This window comes from Cavia porcellus, unplaced genomic scaffold, assembly GCF_034190915.1.
Source record: "Cavia porcellus strain 051 isolate PalLab524CR breed Dunkin Hartley unplaced genomic scaffold, mCavPor4.1 scaffold_32, whole genome shotgun sequence".
Taxonomy (NCBI): domain Eukaryota; kingdom Metazoa; phylum Chordata; class Mammalia; order Rodentia; family Caviidae; genus Cavia; species Cavia porcellus.
This window is the reverse complement of record NW_026947515.1, coordinates 26043300-26060632: the sequence shown is the minus strand read 5'-3', so window position 1 is coordinate 26060632 and position 17333 is coordinate 26043300. Positions and strand designations below refer to the sequence as shown.

The following is a 17333-nucleotide window of genomic DNA, read 5'->3' as shown; positions in this document are numbered from 1 at the left end:
AATCAGAGCCAGGATGACAAAGAAACACAGCCCCACCCCCACCCCGCCAAATCTTTGCTGCGAGTGGTAGACGGCCCTTCACAGGAAAGGTTTAGCTGATTCTCACAAAACATCAACAGAAGCGACCCACATAGTGGACATGTGAGCAGCCCACCGCTGCAACCTCACTGCGGCCCTGGGGAAAGAGACAGAGCCCCCTTGGCTGGCTTTTTAAGGGCTCTCTTCACTGTGGACCAGGATGGCAGGTCTGCAGATACTGGGACACAGAGGTGACTCAGACCTCTCTGCCCCTTCCCAGGAGCTCCAGAGGTGCCACCCACATTTCTGCCCCGCAGACTCCCTAGACAGAGGACACAGGAGAGAGCAGGCTGGCCAGGCTGGCCCAGCCTGAGTGACACACTCCTTGCGTGCCACCACCAGCCCTGACTGTCAGCAGAGCAGGCTGACACGTTTCCCCCGAGTCCCTTCCCACTCCTGCTGTCGGCTGAATTGAAATGTATTTCCTTCGAGGCCCAGTTATATATCTCAGAGCTAACACGGGCGGCCATATTTCCATACAAACAAGGAAAGCCGGGCGCTGAGACATAAACAGATTCTCGCGTGTACAGACAGTGGTATTTTTGTTACCCGGCGAGGCCCATCTCCTCCCAGATGTGTTCTCTGCTGCTGTCTCTACCCTTTGCCCTTGGCCTCCTTTCCCTGTCCCCACCCCTACCCTGCGCTGCTGGCTCCTGAAATGGCATACCCCCCCCATCTCCCCTAGATCACAGACTTCCCTGGCATCCGGGGGAAGCTGAGCCCCTCCAGATGTGCACAGCTGGAGACATGCGCGCGATGGGCTGTCTGCATAGGGCTGCCGCCACAGCAAAAGCCAGGAGTCCAGCCTCTGGGCAGCGGGGACACAGGGCAGGCCCAGGAGGATGCATGCAGCTTTCTCAGGCCGGTCTGTCCACAGCTACCCATGTGGAAAAGAGTCCCGGAGCCACCCAGGGCCCTGCATCCTCAGGTTGAGTACTGGCAAGGCCGGGCATCTGGCAGAGCCAGGCCAGGGGAGACCCAGGGCAGACACTGGCAGACTCCAGCCAGTGGACTTCTCCCAAGAAGCCCCCACTTGCTACTTCCTCAAGTCAAAGCAGAGAGGAAGGCACAGCCCCGTAAGCTCCTGACAATCTGCTCCACTGAGGCTTCTTGGGGAAGAGAAGCAGGGAATGGGTGGGGAGAAGGGGGCGGAGCAGCCAGGGGAGGGCGGTGACCCTGTCAGCCCTCCACAGTGCCCAAGCTCAGCCTGGAAACCAGAGGAAATGTGCTTACACCTGTTCACCCTTTCTCTCTTGATCCCTCAGAGAAGTGTGCAGAATGCAGAACGAGATGTCCATCATGTTTGAATCCCCAACTCGCATACTTAACCATGAAGTATAGAGGGGCCCAGGGAAGGCAGAGCCCCACGGGGAGGCCACCAGCTCCCTCTGCTCTTCGAGGAATGCCTCCCCTGCAGGCCCCTCCAGCACATAGCCTGCCAGGACCCCACTTCCTTCCCCAGATTGGAAGCCAAGGACAGGTGATTCTCCCTTTCACACTCAGACTGATCTGCTGACCAATGTCAGGGTTTTTTGTTTCTAACTATCAGGGCCTCCATGGGTTTCCTCCTCCTGATTCTCCCTGGGGCTGCCTGGACCCCACAGAATAGGCATTATCCACCTCCACACCCCTGGTCCACCATTCCCATGTCCCCTCCCAGACCTTGCTCACCCAAGCAAATGGCCAACTGCCCCCTCCCAGCCTCCTTCTTCCTGTTGAGGACACACTGGCACCCAAGGGCTGACCCTGGCCACAGAGTAGGATGCAGTTTGAGGGGGACTTCTCCCTAGAATCAAAATGCTTAAGCCACAATGCACATAGCTCTCCAGACCTGCATCCCTGCCTTGCAGCCCTCCAAGCAAATTATCTGGATCCAATGGCAGAAAAGGAATCGGGAGACAAGCCAGGTGTGGTGCACAGTCCTATAATCCTAGTATCAGGAGGCTGAGGCAGGAGAATTGCCAGGAGTTGAAGGGCAGTCTCGGCTACATAGTTAGACCCTGTCTCAAAAGCAAAAGGAAAAAGACAGAGACAGAGAAAGAAAAGGAAGGAAGGAATGAAGAAAGAAAGAAAGAAAGAAGAGAGAGAGAAAGAGAGAGAAAGAAAGAAGAAAGGAAAGAAAGAGGGAGGAAAAAGGATCCTGATGAGAAACTGGGACATGAACCAGCCTGGGGTCCTTTCTCTGGTCCTAAGAGGCCTCTCCTCCGTCTCCACTTCCCAGACTGTCGGTCCATATTCCAGGTACTCGGCTCCCAGACTTGGGAATCGTGCCAAGGCTTTGACCCAGATCAACCTAGTCCTGAACTAATGTGACAGTGCATGAGAAGTTCAGAGACTCCACTCCCGGGAACACCCGGTGGAGATGCCTTCAGGAGTCCAGCAGAAGTCACACTCAAGAGTGGTCACAGCTGCTCTATTCCCAAAGTCCCAGAGATAACCCAATGTCCACCAATGGAGACACACAGCACAGCCACACAAGGACTGCAGCTGGGTCTGGCAACCTATGACTGTAATCAAGTTTGAGCACAGTCTCAGCAACTTAGCAAGACTCTGTCTTGACCACATGCAATGAAATGAGTGAACATCACACATGGACGCTGAGAGAAGAAGCCACACACGAAAGAACACTTGCTCTTTGTGATGTCCAAGCCCAGGCATAACTGTTCTAACGCTTTGGAAGTAAAGGCCATGGGAGACTGGCCATGGGAGAGCAGTGACGGGCAGGTGGCATGGGGACACTCAGGGGCTGACCGTGTTTCTGGACCTGGGGACACGGATTATCTGGATGCTTTGTGAGTTGGAGACCTGAATAAAAAGCTTAAGCACCTGCATAAATGCATACATCCATGCACCCCAGTCCACTTGCATGACCTCAGACAACTTTCCTCCCCAGCCTCTGGCCAGCCCTTCCCCAGCTCCTAGGCAAACAGCTCAGTGCAGTCCCTCAATGGGGCCCGCCCAAGCCCTTTGTGCTCTGTTTTGCCAGTGGGCCCAGGATAGGGCAGCGGACATGGGCTAGGGAGTCACCCTGGTCTCCTAACCCTGGACAAAAGAACCAGAGACAGCCAAACTCCTCCAACCTGGCCCCTAACTCCCACCTCTCAGGTCCTTGACCTTGCTGGAGGCCCAGCTTCTTCCTGAAGCCCTTTGCAGCCAGACAAGCATACTTTCTTCCAGGGGCTGCAGGTGGGGAGCCTAAGAACCAGTCTTTACCTCCCACCTCTGACATCCCTCCTCCGATCCTCCAGCTCTCCTTCATACCTGCCCCCACCCTGTGTCAAGAGCACACCTCGGTCCTCTGCTCTGGAACCCTTTCCCCAGTGCCCCCTGGCCAGTCTGACACACCCAGAGTGCAGAGCTCTCATTGTCCCTCCCAGTGTCAGCGGGGACCCCTTCACACACACACCCTGGAAAGCAGCATTATTATCCCCACCTGCCGGGGGAGAACACAGAGGCTCATCCCGGATCAGAAATGGGATCAATTAACTTACACCCAAGCTCGCTGACTAATAAGTGTGAGAAGCCTTCTGGGAGCTTTTGCAAGTTTAAAGAAGAACGTGTGAAGCCAAAGGAACAAATCAAACGATGAGCAACCAGATGGTGTGATAAGTGCCACTCAGAGCGCCCACTCTAGATGGCAACCCATGCTCCTCGGAATGCGTACGATACACATCACTGGGGAGAGGGGAGCCGGGGAGCCAGCCCTGGGAGTCTGGGAAGGGGAACTCCAAATGCCCAAGCCATGCATCTCCGGAAACCCATCTGCCTCAGTCTCCCCACTGCTCCATGCTTCGGGCCCCCTGGGCAGGGCTCTATGACCACCACCCCAGCATTAGGACCCCCAGTTTGTCACACCCCTGCTGTGTGAGCCTACCCAGCCCAGTCTCTGGAAAGGTCACTACTTTTCCTCTCGGCCCTTGTGGTGACATAACAGACTGGGCTGATGGTCACAGCTGGTAGGGGATGAACCATGACCCCGCACCCTGCAATGGTCCCCCGGGCAAGGAACAGTGAAGAACTGCACCCTGGGAGCTCAGAAATGAGACACAGGAGCCTGTGGCCTGGCCTGGTCCCCTCTGTGACCACAGCCTGGGCCAAAGGTACAGGAAATGTGTATCTCAGAGGCAGGCATCATACCCAGACAGGCCACTCCTGACACCTCAACTAAAGGAGCCCCACAAGCAGGCTCTCCAGATGCCTGGAGACCCTGGCTCACAGCCCCTGTCTCTGGCCCAAGGAAGCCCCAGGCACAGGAAGGACCAGAGCCAAAGCAGCGTGCAAGGGCACATAGCCAAGGTAAATGCCTCTTCTGCATTTACCTGTGAGGTCACCAGGATGCCTGGGCCCAGGGAGCCCTCCACAGGGCAGGATCCCAAGGCACCATCTCCCCTTCCATCAAACACTGTCACTTAGGTTTTACTCCCATTGCCCCTAAGATACCTTCTGTGCGGATGGTGAAGGGCGAGTCCCCCAGGCGCCGGGCGGAGAACTGGCCTCCCAGAGAGGTCATCAGGAAGCAGAGCGTGAAGAAGCCGATGCCCAGGACAAAAAGCCTGTGGGGACGAAGAGGCCAGGTCAAGCAAGGCAGGCCGGTGACACAGTGTCCCCAGCCTCTAACGAGGAGTGGCACATAAACGCTTTCAGCATGACTGAGTGAGGAACAGAAGCCGGGGAGATGGAACAATGCGAGCAGAAGCTGGGTTTTAGGGCCCAGAAGCCGACCCCTGGAGGGCAGAGCCAAGAGCGGGCTACAAACACGGAGCCCATAAAAGACCCCTGGGGAGAAGCGTGCCATTTAGGTAGACACTGGAGCAGTGCCTCGCCCTAAGAGAAAGCCCGGCTTGTTTGCAGTAAGAGCGTCTCAAAGGGTGGTCCCTAAAGGGCAGCGTCACCTGAGAATCATCAGAAACACACAGGCTGGAGCCCCAAGCCCCAGACTTCTAAGCTGAACACTGTGACAGAAACAGACAGCTGCTGTAACGAGCTCTCCCGGGGATTCGGACACATGTTGAAGTTTGAGAACCACTGGCATAGATGGAGCGGCAGGGCCTGAGGCCAGCCACAGAGCAGGTAATTGGTCCAGCTGAGACCCACCTGGATTGCGTCCATCACCTGGGCCCGCTCTGCCCCGTGTACCTGCCGCCATCAGGCGCACAGCGAAAGCTCCCCATCTGTCTTCTCAGAGGTGGCATGTACGCTGTCACTGCTTGGTGGTAAGATCCCAGGCAAGGCTACGTGGGCCCCTGCTGTGCCCAGACCCCACCCCCATTTCCTCACCAGACCCGCACACCATGCTTGTCAGCCAGCACACTGACACCCAGAGCTATGCCTAGAGCGTGCTCACACCTGGACATGGGGCATCACACGAGCAACTGTGTTGTCACCGGGGTGGGAAGATTGGTCAAACATGACCTTGCTTGTTCTCTCAACAGCCAGCTATTGGTTATTCACCAGATGCCAGGTCCTGGGGTAGCCCAGGGAGGCAGCAGGGAACTAGATACAGAGCACGCTCTTAAGCCCAGCTCAGGTCCCGACTCCTTAATGCTCAGTCCTGGGCTCCAACCAGAGAACTGGGCTGGCAGCGCAGCCTGGGGAGCAGTCAGAGGTGGCAGATGTTCTGGGGCCTTGGATCTACCAGGGGATACAACGGACTGGCAGAGCTGAGAGGCGAGGCCCCTCCTCTAGCTCAGGATGAGAAACCCTACCCCGTGTGGAGCCAAGCTGGCCAGGGAGGGCCCCACAGGCCACACTGGGGACTTCCAGCTGCCTCGATCCTCACCTCAAATTCAGGGCTTGTTTTTATCTTTATGCAACACTTGTTTTATGCATTTTAATCTTCATTATTTGAAGCTGGCAGAGCAGTATTTAATTAAAATTTGGTCCATTAAAGAAAACACATAATTGAAGAAGAAAATAAAAAGCACAACAAAATTCCCAGCCCATATTTAAAGGAAGCTGTTAGAGATTAAGTTAGAGAAGGGCAGGACCCACAGACAGAAAGAGGGCATGGGAGCTTCCCCCAGGGGGGAAAGTTACAAGACGCGTCCCGGCCAGGGAGGGGGGTGGGATACAGTGGGAAAGATGGCACCAGAGACACTGAAGGGCCACGCACTGGATTTCTCCAAGTCTAGGACTGGGGCTCAGACCCTGGGGTCTCCTAGCAGGACTCAGGTGGGTCTCAGGCTGTCAGCAGAGCAACAGTGCAGGAAGGGGGGTGTCATGCCCCCAGGAAGATCCCAAGGGAAGTTTTTCACTTGTCCTCCAGGTCTGAGGAAGAGAAAGGACTTTCCCCAGCCAGTCTCCACTGCCTCCAAACCCCTGGTGGCTGCAGGTCCCAGCATCCTGGAGAGATGCATCTGCCTTCTCCCCAGCCAGGGGTTTGTATTTAGAGCTGCTTGGGAAAGGTGTCTACACTGTTAGCCCAGACCCTGAAGCCCCAGCACCTTTCATCTGATTCTCCCTCTGCCAGTCCCCAAAGCAGCTGGAGTCCAGGTCCCCAAAGCAGCTGGACTCACATACAATGGATTCAACTTAAAGTGGGTTCATCCACTCACATATCCATTCAAGCAACATTTAGGAGCAGCTACAGAATAAAAGCCCCACCAGTGCTCTAGGAAAGCCAACAGAACAGTGTCCCCAGCCTGCCCTGGGGCTGAACAAGCTGTACTGATGTAATCAGAGCCCCCCTCTGATGGGAAAAGAAAACCCCTGGTTGCAGCGGGTCCTAGCAGCCTGCAGGGACCCTGAGGTTAAGTTGCACAACTTGGGGAAGGGCATGCAACCTCAGCCCAGTGCTGCTGGCAGACAGGAGCCCAGCTGGGCCTGGTGGCACAGGCCTGTAATCCTAGCACTGGGGAAGCTGAGGTAAGATCCTTGCCACGAGTTCGAGGCCAGCTTGGGCTACATAATAAGTTCAAGGCCAGCCTGAACGACATAGTAAGATATTGCGTGAAAAACACATAGAAGCCCAAAGGGAAGAGGGAAAGGACCAAAGAGGAAGCCGAGCTAGGCCGGGCGCTGTCCGAGGTCCTGGGGGCTGCGCTAAGAAGTCCCGCTGAAGGGGGTTCCCCGCGGTGTGCAGGGAGGGGCCCACGGGCGGGGGCGGGGGCGGGGGCGGGGGGGGAGGGTGGGGAGAGGGGGGTGAGGCCGGAGAGTGGGGGCGGGAGAAGACCCTCTCAGAATCTAGAACAGACCAGTAAAGGATTCAAGGGTTTCCTTGGAGAACTCAGGCCTTCTCCAGAGAAGCCCACTTCTTGCCCATCTTCCCATGGGCAAACTCTGGCCAGGGATCCCGGTGCCCACCAGTAACCCGAATAAAGCCCGGCTCTGCTGCAGTTCCGCACCCTCCCAGACAGGTCTGCCCTCTGCGGTCCCCAAGCTGCCCTCACGATGGGGGGCAAATGCCAAGTGGGTCACAGTCTCCCCCTCCCCCAGCTCCAGTGGGACTTGCAGGGGCCCTGGAGGAGACCTTGAGGGCCCGGAGGGAACAGGATCACACTGGAGGCCCAGGGGAGAGGGGGCTCAAGGCCGCCTGCTCCAAACCCAAGCCTCGCAACTCCTCCGCTTGGAGCGTCAGCCAGGTCCCCACTTGTGGCCCGTCCGGAGTCCCGCCGCCCCGCGCCCGCACCCTCTACCCCTTGGCGTCTCTGGGCTGACATTCCCGCCCTGGACCACCCAGCGCGGGGACATCGGGAGGAGAAGCCGTCCCGCACGCAGAGCAGAGACCGGAGAACCCTGCGCAGCCACTGTGCCCTGAGTGCGCGAGAGATCGTTTCCTCCTCGACCCGCCCTCCCCGCTCCAGCTGCCTTTGCCCCCGCAGACCCGCGGTCGGAGGCGAATCCCCATCTGAAGGCCCCTTCTCCAATCTTGGGGATCCTGCCGTCCCACACAGGGCCTCTGCTGCCGCGAGGAGGGGAGTGCCTCCGAGGGCCGGGCAGGAGGAAGAATCAGGCAGAGGGGACGGGGGTGGGGGGCTGTCTAGGGGCCCGACGGTCTCGGCAGAAGGGGGCGCTGCCCCGGCCCCGTGCACCAACTTTGCTCCCCAGATGGGACTGACCGCTAAGTGGGGAGGACCGAAGGGCTGGGAAAGAGGCGAGGGCGACTTCTCGGGCCAGGACCACAAGCTGAGTGCTTCCTTTCCCCACCCGCACCTGTGCACCCCAAGTCCTCTCCACCCTAGACCAACGCGGGACGGGTCCAGGATTACACTCCCTGCTCACCCGCACCCCAACCCTAACTCCATTCCCTCGGCCGCACAGGCACCACCAAGGGTTGAATCGCGCACCTCCTTTGCCACTGGGACGCCCTTTGCGTCCTCGCCGGGACGGACCTCGCCCACCCGCACCCCACGCCAACCCGAAGCGAACTTTACCGGAAGGGTCTCAGGGTGACGAGGCATCTTCTGACCATTATCTTCCCATCCGGGTTGACTGTGATCATTGTTTCAACCTATCTGGGCGAGTAGCCGCGGGCCAGGCCGGACGCACTGCCCTGGGCTCGGTTCCCGCCGCGTCCGGGCCGCGAACCCGCCGCGGGCCGAAGCCGGGTCGGAGGGAGGCGGCGGCGCGGGACCCGGTGGCTTCGCTGCTCCGGCCGCCGCGCGGTGTCGCGGCCTCAGAACGGGGGCAGGGAGCGGCGCGCCTGGCGGAGGGCGACGAGGGCGCCCGGCCCGGCCGTCTCTGGACTCCTCCCTCCCCGCTTCACATTTTGGGGGCTGGGAGGCGGCGCGCCCCCAAACCGCCGGCCGCGAGTCTGCCTGCTCGGGCTCGCTGGCTGGGCGGGACGGCTCCGCGGCGCCGTGCAGACGAGCTCCCCGCGGCGGGCTCCCGCATCCCCGAGCCCGCGCTCCGCGCCGGCTACAGGCGGCCCAGGGCCCGCGCCCCGGCCCCCCGCGCCCCCGGGCCGCGCCGCTCTGCGGCCCCGCGCTGCTCCGCGCCCATGGCTTCCGGGGAGGCCGCCGTTCGGCTGGCTGCCGCGCTCGCGCTCGGGTGTCCGGCGTCCGGCTCGGCGCAGCGCTAGGCGCGGAAGCAGCGCATTGTTCGCTCGGAGGAGGCGGCGGCGGCTGGGGCGGCCCCGAGCGGCCTCCACGCTTGCTTGGCGCGCCGGCGCCACCTCGCGGCCGCAGCCCAGACGCGCGCGCGCGCGCGCTCCCTGGAAGGTGCAGGGCGGAGCACCAGTGCCTGGGGTTTGGCGGGACCTGTGGGCAGGGCCATGCGCCTCTCCTAGGGCAGTGCAGCCCCGAGAGCCGAGAGCTCTTTCAGCTCCTGAAGAGCGCACAAAAGGTTAGCGCGGGGCGGAGAGACCCCTTCCCTCGCTCCCGACCTTATGGGTCCCTGTCTCTGCAACCCAAGTGTTTCTGCATCGACTGCTTTGTGCCCACGGTGCTGTCCAGTGCTGTCAGAAATTCCCTGCGGTCGGCTTAGTACCTATGGCGCTCAGACCTGGAGCCCCCAGTGTGACCCGGTGGGGCCTGAGATTTGGCTAGCTTCGGACTCCGCATTAACCCGTGTTTGATGTCACATGCCAGTGGAAAGAGTTTCAGCTGTAAAATGAGTGACCAGGAGCTCCAGAAAGACCTGAGTCTTTGCTCAACCACAGATCCCCTGACCCCGCATCCCACACTTGACTCTGGAGTTGTTTGCAGTTGTGGATCAGATGTTTCTAGCCACCTGGGTGGATCTGAGGAAAGTTGACAGGCAGAGATGGCACTGCCCAAGGCCAGGGGTTAGCAGCGTGGCACCTCTCACCCGCAAAGCAGAGCGGCCAGGGCCTTGGGCCGGGTGCCCAGCACGCCTGATACCCTGAGAGTCTGTCCTGGCCGGAGGCGATTTTGCAGCCTGGTTTCCGGTGGAGAATGTCCTTGTTCTCCATCTGGTCCTGGTCCCATCCGACGGACCCTAGCCCCTTGGCTTCTGCCCCCCCCCCGCCTCCTCCCTGCCCTCGCCCAGCCATTTCCAGCAGCGACTCAAGCTCCCCACTTTTCCTGCTCCTGCCTTGAAATTCATCTGTCCCTGAGCTCCATTATCTCATTGCCTTGCTTTCTGCCAGTGCAAAAACCGGGTGATAAATTGGTGTTGGCGGATTAATATGTTAGTCTGGCTAGGTAACAAATTTGCATTGAACAAGGACATGCTGACTGTGCCTTGGTACCAAAGATTGACGGATAGTGTCGAGAAATCCAGGCGTCTCTGAAGGCTGGCTAAGAAGCTACTGGGGGGGGCTGTTGAATGCTTAAATCACACCAGGCGCCTGGGTGCCTCCATCTGCCACAAACTCCAGTGATACTTCAATCCCTGGCTGCAGGGCCAAACTCACAGCCTCGCTAAGGCATGAAGTGGCCCTTCTGATCATGTGCCCTCTCATGCGGGCTTGGCAGTGATCGGCATTTACACCTGGTTGACATTTTAACCAGAGAAGATCTCCCTCTGGCAGCACAAGGTGGGCTCTCTCTGAAACACATGACCCGATCTGGGCCGGGTCACCCAGGCAAGTGCCCCAGCCCCAGCCAGAAGCCGGGACTTGGATGTGAGAGAGAGTGAGCCCCTTCCACTCTCTAACAGCCTCTGGACCAGCAGGGAGACACAGCAGGAATGGAATGGCAAGCGATATTTTGTGTGCCAGTTGTCCAGTTGCCTGCTCCCGTCCACTGCTGTTTCTCTTTTGTCAGCTTCTAGGGGGCTGGGGATTTAGCTCAGCGGCATAAGCACCTGCCTTGCAAGCAGGCAGTCGTGAGTTCGGTCCCCGGTACCGATAAAAACAAAAAAGACAAAAAAAAAAAAAAAAAAAAGAATTCACAGCTTCTGGTCCACAGTAAAACGCAGTATAAATGGCTCTTTACTCTTGGTGGTGCCATGTACACTGCAAGGAAAACCGTGGGTCCTCACGTCCTGCAACCTTAGGTTCAACCTCTCGGTGTCTCATTTTCCCAGGCAAAGTCTCACGCTACCATAGCTGCTCCCTGGGTGTCCGAAGGATGCAGCCTGGGAGCCCGCACAGCCCATTAGGCTGCCTCCTCTGCAGCTGCGGTTACCATCACTGGCATCCACCTGCAGTGGAGACAAGACCACGCCCAGTGCCCAGGTGTCACCCACTCTGTGACACACCCTCTGGCTGCCTTGTCCCTTTGCTTCACTCTTGGGGCCCTGTTAGTACTCTTGGGGTCACCTGCTAACCACACTACTCGCACTCGATCCTTGTCTCAGATTCTGCTTCTGGGGAACCCAAATCTAGATCCTGCCCTGTAGCCTGGGGTCTCAGCCCTGGCCCACAGCAGTAACCCATCTGTAGAGCTTAGGGAAACTGAGGCCTTATTCTGATCCATCCCTAGGGAGGGGCCTAGACAAATTTGGTCTTTTAATATCCCAAGTTCTCCCCCAACATAAACAGGGAGAGTGGAGATCCACTGCTGTAGACAAAGACCCAATGTCTTAGGACAAGGCAGGAGAGTCTCCCTAGGCAAGGAAACTCCCTAGAGGAGAATTGGGAGCAGGAACAGGAGGGGACAGTCAAGAAGTGGCAGGGTGGACCCTAGCTCTCCCCACTGTAAGCTGAGCTGCCCTCCCCAGGGCGGGTAGAGATTCGGCATCTGCTCTGGTACCATAAATACAGCCTTTTCCAGCCCCCTTCTACTGCCCACAGGATCTGCTGGCCTGGCTGGTAAGACCAGAAGCCCAAAGGCAGGAGGCTCAGCAGGCATGGGGGCCTCTGTCCAAGAAAATGGAGAAGGACTTCTGGAAAGGATGGCGGTGCTGTTCATGGGAGTCAGACACACAGTAACTATAGGCTGAGTGGGGTCCTCTCTGAAGCTGTTATAAGAAATAACAGCTGGGCATGGTAGTGCCTGCCTATAATTCTACAGGAGGCAGGAGGATCACCGTTGTTTGAGGTCAGCCTGGTCTACATAGTTTAGGGTTAGCCTGAAGAAAGTAAACACTGTCTCAAACAAAACAAAGGACAACAAAGAGCCAGGTGTGGTAACACACCTGTAATCCCAGCCCTCTGGAAGGCTGAGGCAGGAGGATCACAAAATCAAGCCCAATCTGAGAAATTTAGCAACTTAGTGAGATTCTATCTCAAAATTTAAAAAAGTAAATTGGATGTACCTCAGTGTCAAGGCTCGGGTTCAATTCCCCATACAGAAGAAAAGAAAGAGGAAAAGAAGGAAGGGAAGAAGGGAGGAAGGTGGGGAGAAAGGGAGGGAGGAAGGAGGGAAGGCCACAAAGGAGTGATTTGAAGCACTAGTACTGTGTTTTCTAGCTGCCCTGGAGGACAGAGCTGAAATCAAGGTATCAGTGCGTGGGCTCCTTCCAAGGCCCCAGGGAGACCCTGTCCTGGGCCACCTCCTCTTCTGTGGCAGCCAGCAATTCTTCGTGTTCCTGGCTTGAGGCTGTTTCAGTCCACCCTCTATGCTCGCTATCTTCCACAGCCGTCTTCCTGCGTGTTTCTGCATGTCCACATCTCCCTCTTCATGTGGGGGCACCTATCACCGGAAGGATGGCCCACCCTAGCACAGTGTGACCTCAGCTTAGCCCGGTCCATCCATGCAGACCTCATTTTCAAGTAAGGTTGCATTTTGAAGTTTGGGGAGAGTATAGTACTTAAGGGGACACTGCTCAACCCACCTCAGGAACCTTTTGGAAGGGGCTGAAGTGATTACAGACCCCTGAGGGCCAGCAGCTCTCAAGGTCATCCCTTCCCTGTGACTTCAGAAGCCAGCAACTCGGGCTTCTCCTGTGAAGCGGCATCATTTTAAAATTTTATTGTTAGACTTCTGTGCAAGAGCAAGAAACCCACCTGGTGGCCTGCCATGGGGGCCTGAGGCTATGTGTTCTCCCCCACAGCCCCCAGGGATGCCCAGCTGCACAGGCACCTGCCTCCCTGGGAGGAAACTGAACACTCGGGTGCATGCTAGGAACAGGGGGGTGGCTGTGTCTGGGGACTCCCTGGCCTCGCACAGTCCTGCTCTGCTCCCAAGCTCTCGGGTTTCAGGTTGCTGTGGAACTTCCAGATGAGGCCTGGGGCAGGGAAGAGGAAACACTGTCACCGCATACAGAAGCCCCATTTCGTGAGCTCCGGCTGCAGCGGCAGACAGCACATTACAAAGCAATAGGCCATTGTCCTTTGTTGGAGTGTGGAGTGTTAATAATGTGGTAACAGAGTTTGCCGACCCTGGGCACAAATCAGCAGCAGCTGTGCGGGGAGGGAACAAGCGCCGGGTACCTCGGTCCTTGAGGGGAGGCTGCCGAGCAAGAAGGGCTGTTACCCCATGCATATTTCATGCTTTCTGTTTCCCAACATTTAGGATAAACCTCTGACTGAAAAGCAGCATCTGGGGTTTATTTTTATTTATGCCAGAAGGCCATTCTGCTGCACAGCTTGTGGGAGCCACAAGCACAGCTATTGTGGCAGTGCTGCAGGGAAGGTAGCTGCTGAGGAGGGAGGGGTAGGGACAAGGACAGAGAAACGGGATCAGCCGCCAGGCAGACTCTGAGGTGACCCCCACCCTAACAGCAGAAGCAAGTGAGGGGTCAAAGTTATCATGGCCACGAGCTCCTATTTATTAAGCATTTACTATAGGCCAGGAAACGACTGGAGACTGCAAAGGTGTTACTGTGCTTACACTGCTATTTTAGTTAAGCTTGCTTTAGCGCACATGTGTACACACACACGCATGCGCACACACAGACCCTTTCCTTTCCAAACACTTTTTCATTGTGGTATCACAGCTCAGTGCTGGATTGTGGGGGCTGCCACCTGTGGCCACAGAATCATGGTCCCAGTCAGTCTGCAGAGCCTGTGAACATGTCGAATGACATGATAAGAGCAGGTTAGAGCTCCAGTACAGACATCTGTGTGGATCCGTGGAGTGACAAGGGTCCCAGAGCACAGGAGACAAGAAGGGTGTTTGTCAGATATGTGAGAGAAAGACTCCACCACTATTGCTGCTTTTGAAAAAAGGGCCACAAGCCAAGGAATGCAGGCAGCCTTTGAAATCTAAAAGCACCAGATTTTCTTAGCGCCTCCAGACAAAAGCAGCCGTGTTGATACCTGGATTTTAGCCCCATGAGAGCCTTTTCAGACTTCTGGCCTGCAAAACCTTAAAGTAATAGTACATCATGTTTGTTTAGGCTACTAAGTGTGTAGCTCTTTGTCACAGAGGAAACTCACATACCATCTTTTCAGAGCAATGGTCTCCAGGCTCTGTGCTACCTGTGTGTGGGCTCACAGTCCCACTTCACAGATGAGGAGTCTGAGGTTCAGAGAGGCAGAAGTGTTACCCCAGGAGACCTCAGAATCCAGCTGCTCAACCTCTGTCATACCCTGGGCTCAAATTCTTGGGCCAGAAATCCAAGGAGCAGATGTGGGCATGCCTGTTTCAAGGAGTTGAGCCCCCAGAAAAAAAGAGGGCCATCCCTCTGAGAGCTGCTGGAGGAACTGACCTGAGGCCACCAAACCCAGGGACAGTGACTGAACAGACAGAAAATGCAGCGTGGCCCTAGAATGGAGTGTTACTCTGCCTTAGAAAGGAATTCTAATAAAAATAAATAAATTAAATCACTCAAAATAGAAATTTTACCTGATCCAGCAACTCCACTTCTGGGTATAAACCTGTGGCCCCAGGCCTGGGCGCTGGTGACTTTCCTCCTGGAAAATGGGTCAGAAGCCCTTTCTCTCCCCATCTTCTTTTCTCTGGCTGATGAAAAAATATCTTAATTAAGTACCCCTCGGCTGCTGGTTTAATTTGATAAATTCAAAATTGAAGCATGCTAATAAAACCATTCATCACTCCATATCAAAGCAGTTCTTGGAGCTAAAGATTCTTTTTTTTTTTTTTTTTTCTTGAATCGGTTTTCAGGAGTATAATGAACTGGGTCTCGTTGAGGAACATCAGAGAAAGTGACAGCTCTGTGAGATGACAGGGTGGGGTGGAGGGGGAGGTGCTGGAGACTCAGAAAAAAGAGACACCCCTCTCCCCGGGGCTTGTCATCCCAAACTCTTCCAGAAACCCAGAGTGCCACCCCAATCTTCCTATTCCGTAGACCCATTCCCACCTCCACACTGGCCCCTGAAACTGTACTCTCCCTCCCCACCAGCCCAGCACAGAATAAGAAATATTTATGTAGCACTCAAGTATTCCATGGAGAAATCTCAGGAAGGCTAGGTGTGGGGCTGCGACGTGTGCACCCAGCTACTGTGAGGCTGAGGCAGGAGGTTTGCAAATCTGAGGCCAGCCTGGCCAATTTAGCAAGACCTTGTGGAAAAATGAAGTATAAAAAGAACAGAGGGAGGGGATCAGGGACAGAGCAGTTGCCAGCATGCACAAGACCCTGGGTTCAGTCCTCAGTAACACACACAAACAAAACAAGAAGTTTGGGAAATTACAGATCTGCTCCAGGGCTGGGCACAGTGCCACCAGCACCCTGGGACCCACGGGGACGCCTGGTCCAGCTTAGCCCTGCCTGTGTGGAACTCACTGGTCATGAATGTAAGGATTTTCTGTCTTTGTCCTCAGCAGGTCTCCACTGGCATGAATGGGGACCACGCAGACATGGAGCCCCGTCTCCCAAGCCCCCTCCTGCTTTGTTCAAATTTCTGTCCACCTCAGGGCAGCTGCTGTTCAGGCTCCTAATGGCTCAGGCTTACTCTCTTCCAAAAGGCCCTTTCCTGGGGTTCATCTATGTTTCTCCCCAGCGCTGAGGATTGAATGCAGAGCCTTCATACTGAGCTGTATCCCCAGGCCCTTTTTATTTTGAGATAGGGTCTCCCTACATTGCTAAGTTGCTCAGTCTGGATCCAATTTGTGATCCTTGTGGTCCTCCTTCCTCAGTCTCCTAAAGCATTGGGACTACAAGCACTCAGACCCCATCCAGTCTTCCCAGGCTTCTTGACACCCTAGCTTCTGTCTGAAATACACAGAAGTCCACTTCACACAGCTGAAAAGCGGTCAAGCCCTGACCTTGCGTGTGGGGTCAGCTTGTGCTGTGATGAGGGCTCCAACAGCAACCATTCATTTCTCACAGGTCTGGAGGCTGAAGCCCCAGATCAGGATGTGAGCAGGTCACACAGGAACTGGGATGTCCATACATGAACTTGGGGAGAGGAATGCAAACATTCAGCCCATATTACTGAACTAACCTAGAACTCCCCAGCACGGGTCCTAGGGTGAAAGCGCAGGCTTTGGCTCTGGGTTCAAGTTGTGGCACCTGGAACCTGGCAATCTGTTGTCTGGTGTCCTTGGTCACATCAGTGGTATTGAGGAGCACCTCCCGTCCATCAGAGGAGGAGTCAGCAGGATTGAGACCCGTACATGTCTCATTGAGGGTGAGCATTCTAGGTTTCAGCCACTGAACCCTAGAAGTAATCACAGCCTTCTCCCTCTGTGGGACCTGTCCACTGTGCTACGTTCATCAGCCCCATCCAGGGTGGGCCTCAGAGCTGCAGAGCAGAGATGAAAACGTTCTTTGCTGGTTCTTAGAGGAAGCAGGTGTGGGATTCAGTAGTAGGTGACTCCCAGTCAGCCTCCTGGGTGACACCAATGCTTTTCAGTGAGACACAGATGTCAACCGCCCAGCTGGAGACGCTGCAGGCCACAGGTTAATAGCAGGCTCTGTGCTTCTTTGCAAGTCTGAAAGCGCAGTTATTTGTCAGGCTTAGCTCCGACTTCGTCCCCAAGTGTTACTGTGGTTGGCTGCTGGTTAGGTGTGCACGCAGCATGTCATTTCTCCTCCCTTCCCTGTAGTGTGTGCTGCTGATGGGTCTTCGTGGTCGCTGGGCTCCGGGAGAACCAAGCAGCACAGAGACTGCTGTCCACCTGGTTGGGACACCCAGAGCTCCTGGGCCCTTTGACCGCAGGACCATGGACAAGGCCCTTCCTGCAGGCTGCCTCCTGCTGGTATATCCTGTATGTTTTTCATCTTTTTGTTTTTCTCTTTTTGCAGTGCTGCAGACTGAACTCAGTGCTCACATGTGCTAGACAAGCACCCCACCACTCTCCCACTGAGCTACATCCCCAGCTCATTTTTATTTTATTTATTTATTGCTGAGGATGTAACTCAGTGGCGTAACTGCCTGCCTGGCAAACGTGAGGTCATGAGTTTAATTCCCAGTACCAAAAAATTTAAAAATAAAAATCACATTATTTATTTATTTATTTATTTTGGAGACAGGGTTTCACTATGTATCTCAAGCTGAACTCAAGCTCTCAATGATTCTTCTGCCTCAGCCTCCTTAGTGTCCAGGTCTTTTCAAAATTATT

At 56.0% G+C, this 17333-nt stretch overlaps 1 protein-coding gene across 2 annotated transcripts in view; it reads right to left on the bottom strand.

Moving 5' to 3' along the window:
• The window catches only part of Mgat5b (alpha-1,6-mannosylglycoprotein 6-beta-N-acetylglucosaminyltransferase B), a 60667-nt gene extending 51804 nt beyond the window's left edge, over nucleotides 1-8863 (bottom strand). The window contains exons 1-2 of one of the 2 annotated variants that reach the window (XM_063242586.1): nucleotides 8451-8863; nucleotides 4519-4631 (exon numbers count right to left, since the gene is read on the bottom strand). In XM_063242586.1, the coding sequence (XP_063098656.1) occupies nucleotides 4519-4631; nucleotides 8451-8477 (140 nt within the window). In that variant the 5' untranslated portion in view covers nucleotides 8478-8863. The remainder of the gene's footprint in view (nucleotides 1-4518; nucleotides 4632-8450) is intronic. The other variant, XM_003464774.5, reaches the window with a different exon arrangement.
• Between the last annotated feature and the right edge of the window lie 8470 nt (nucleotides 8864-17333).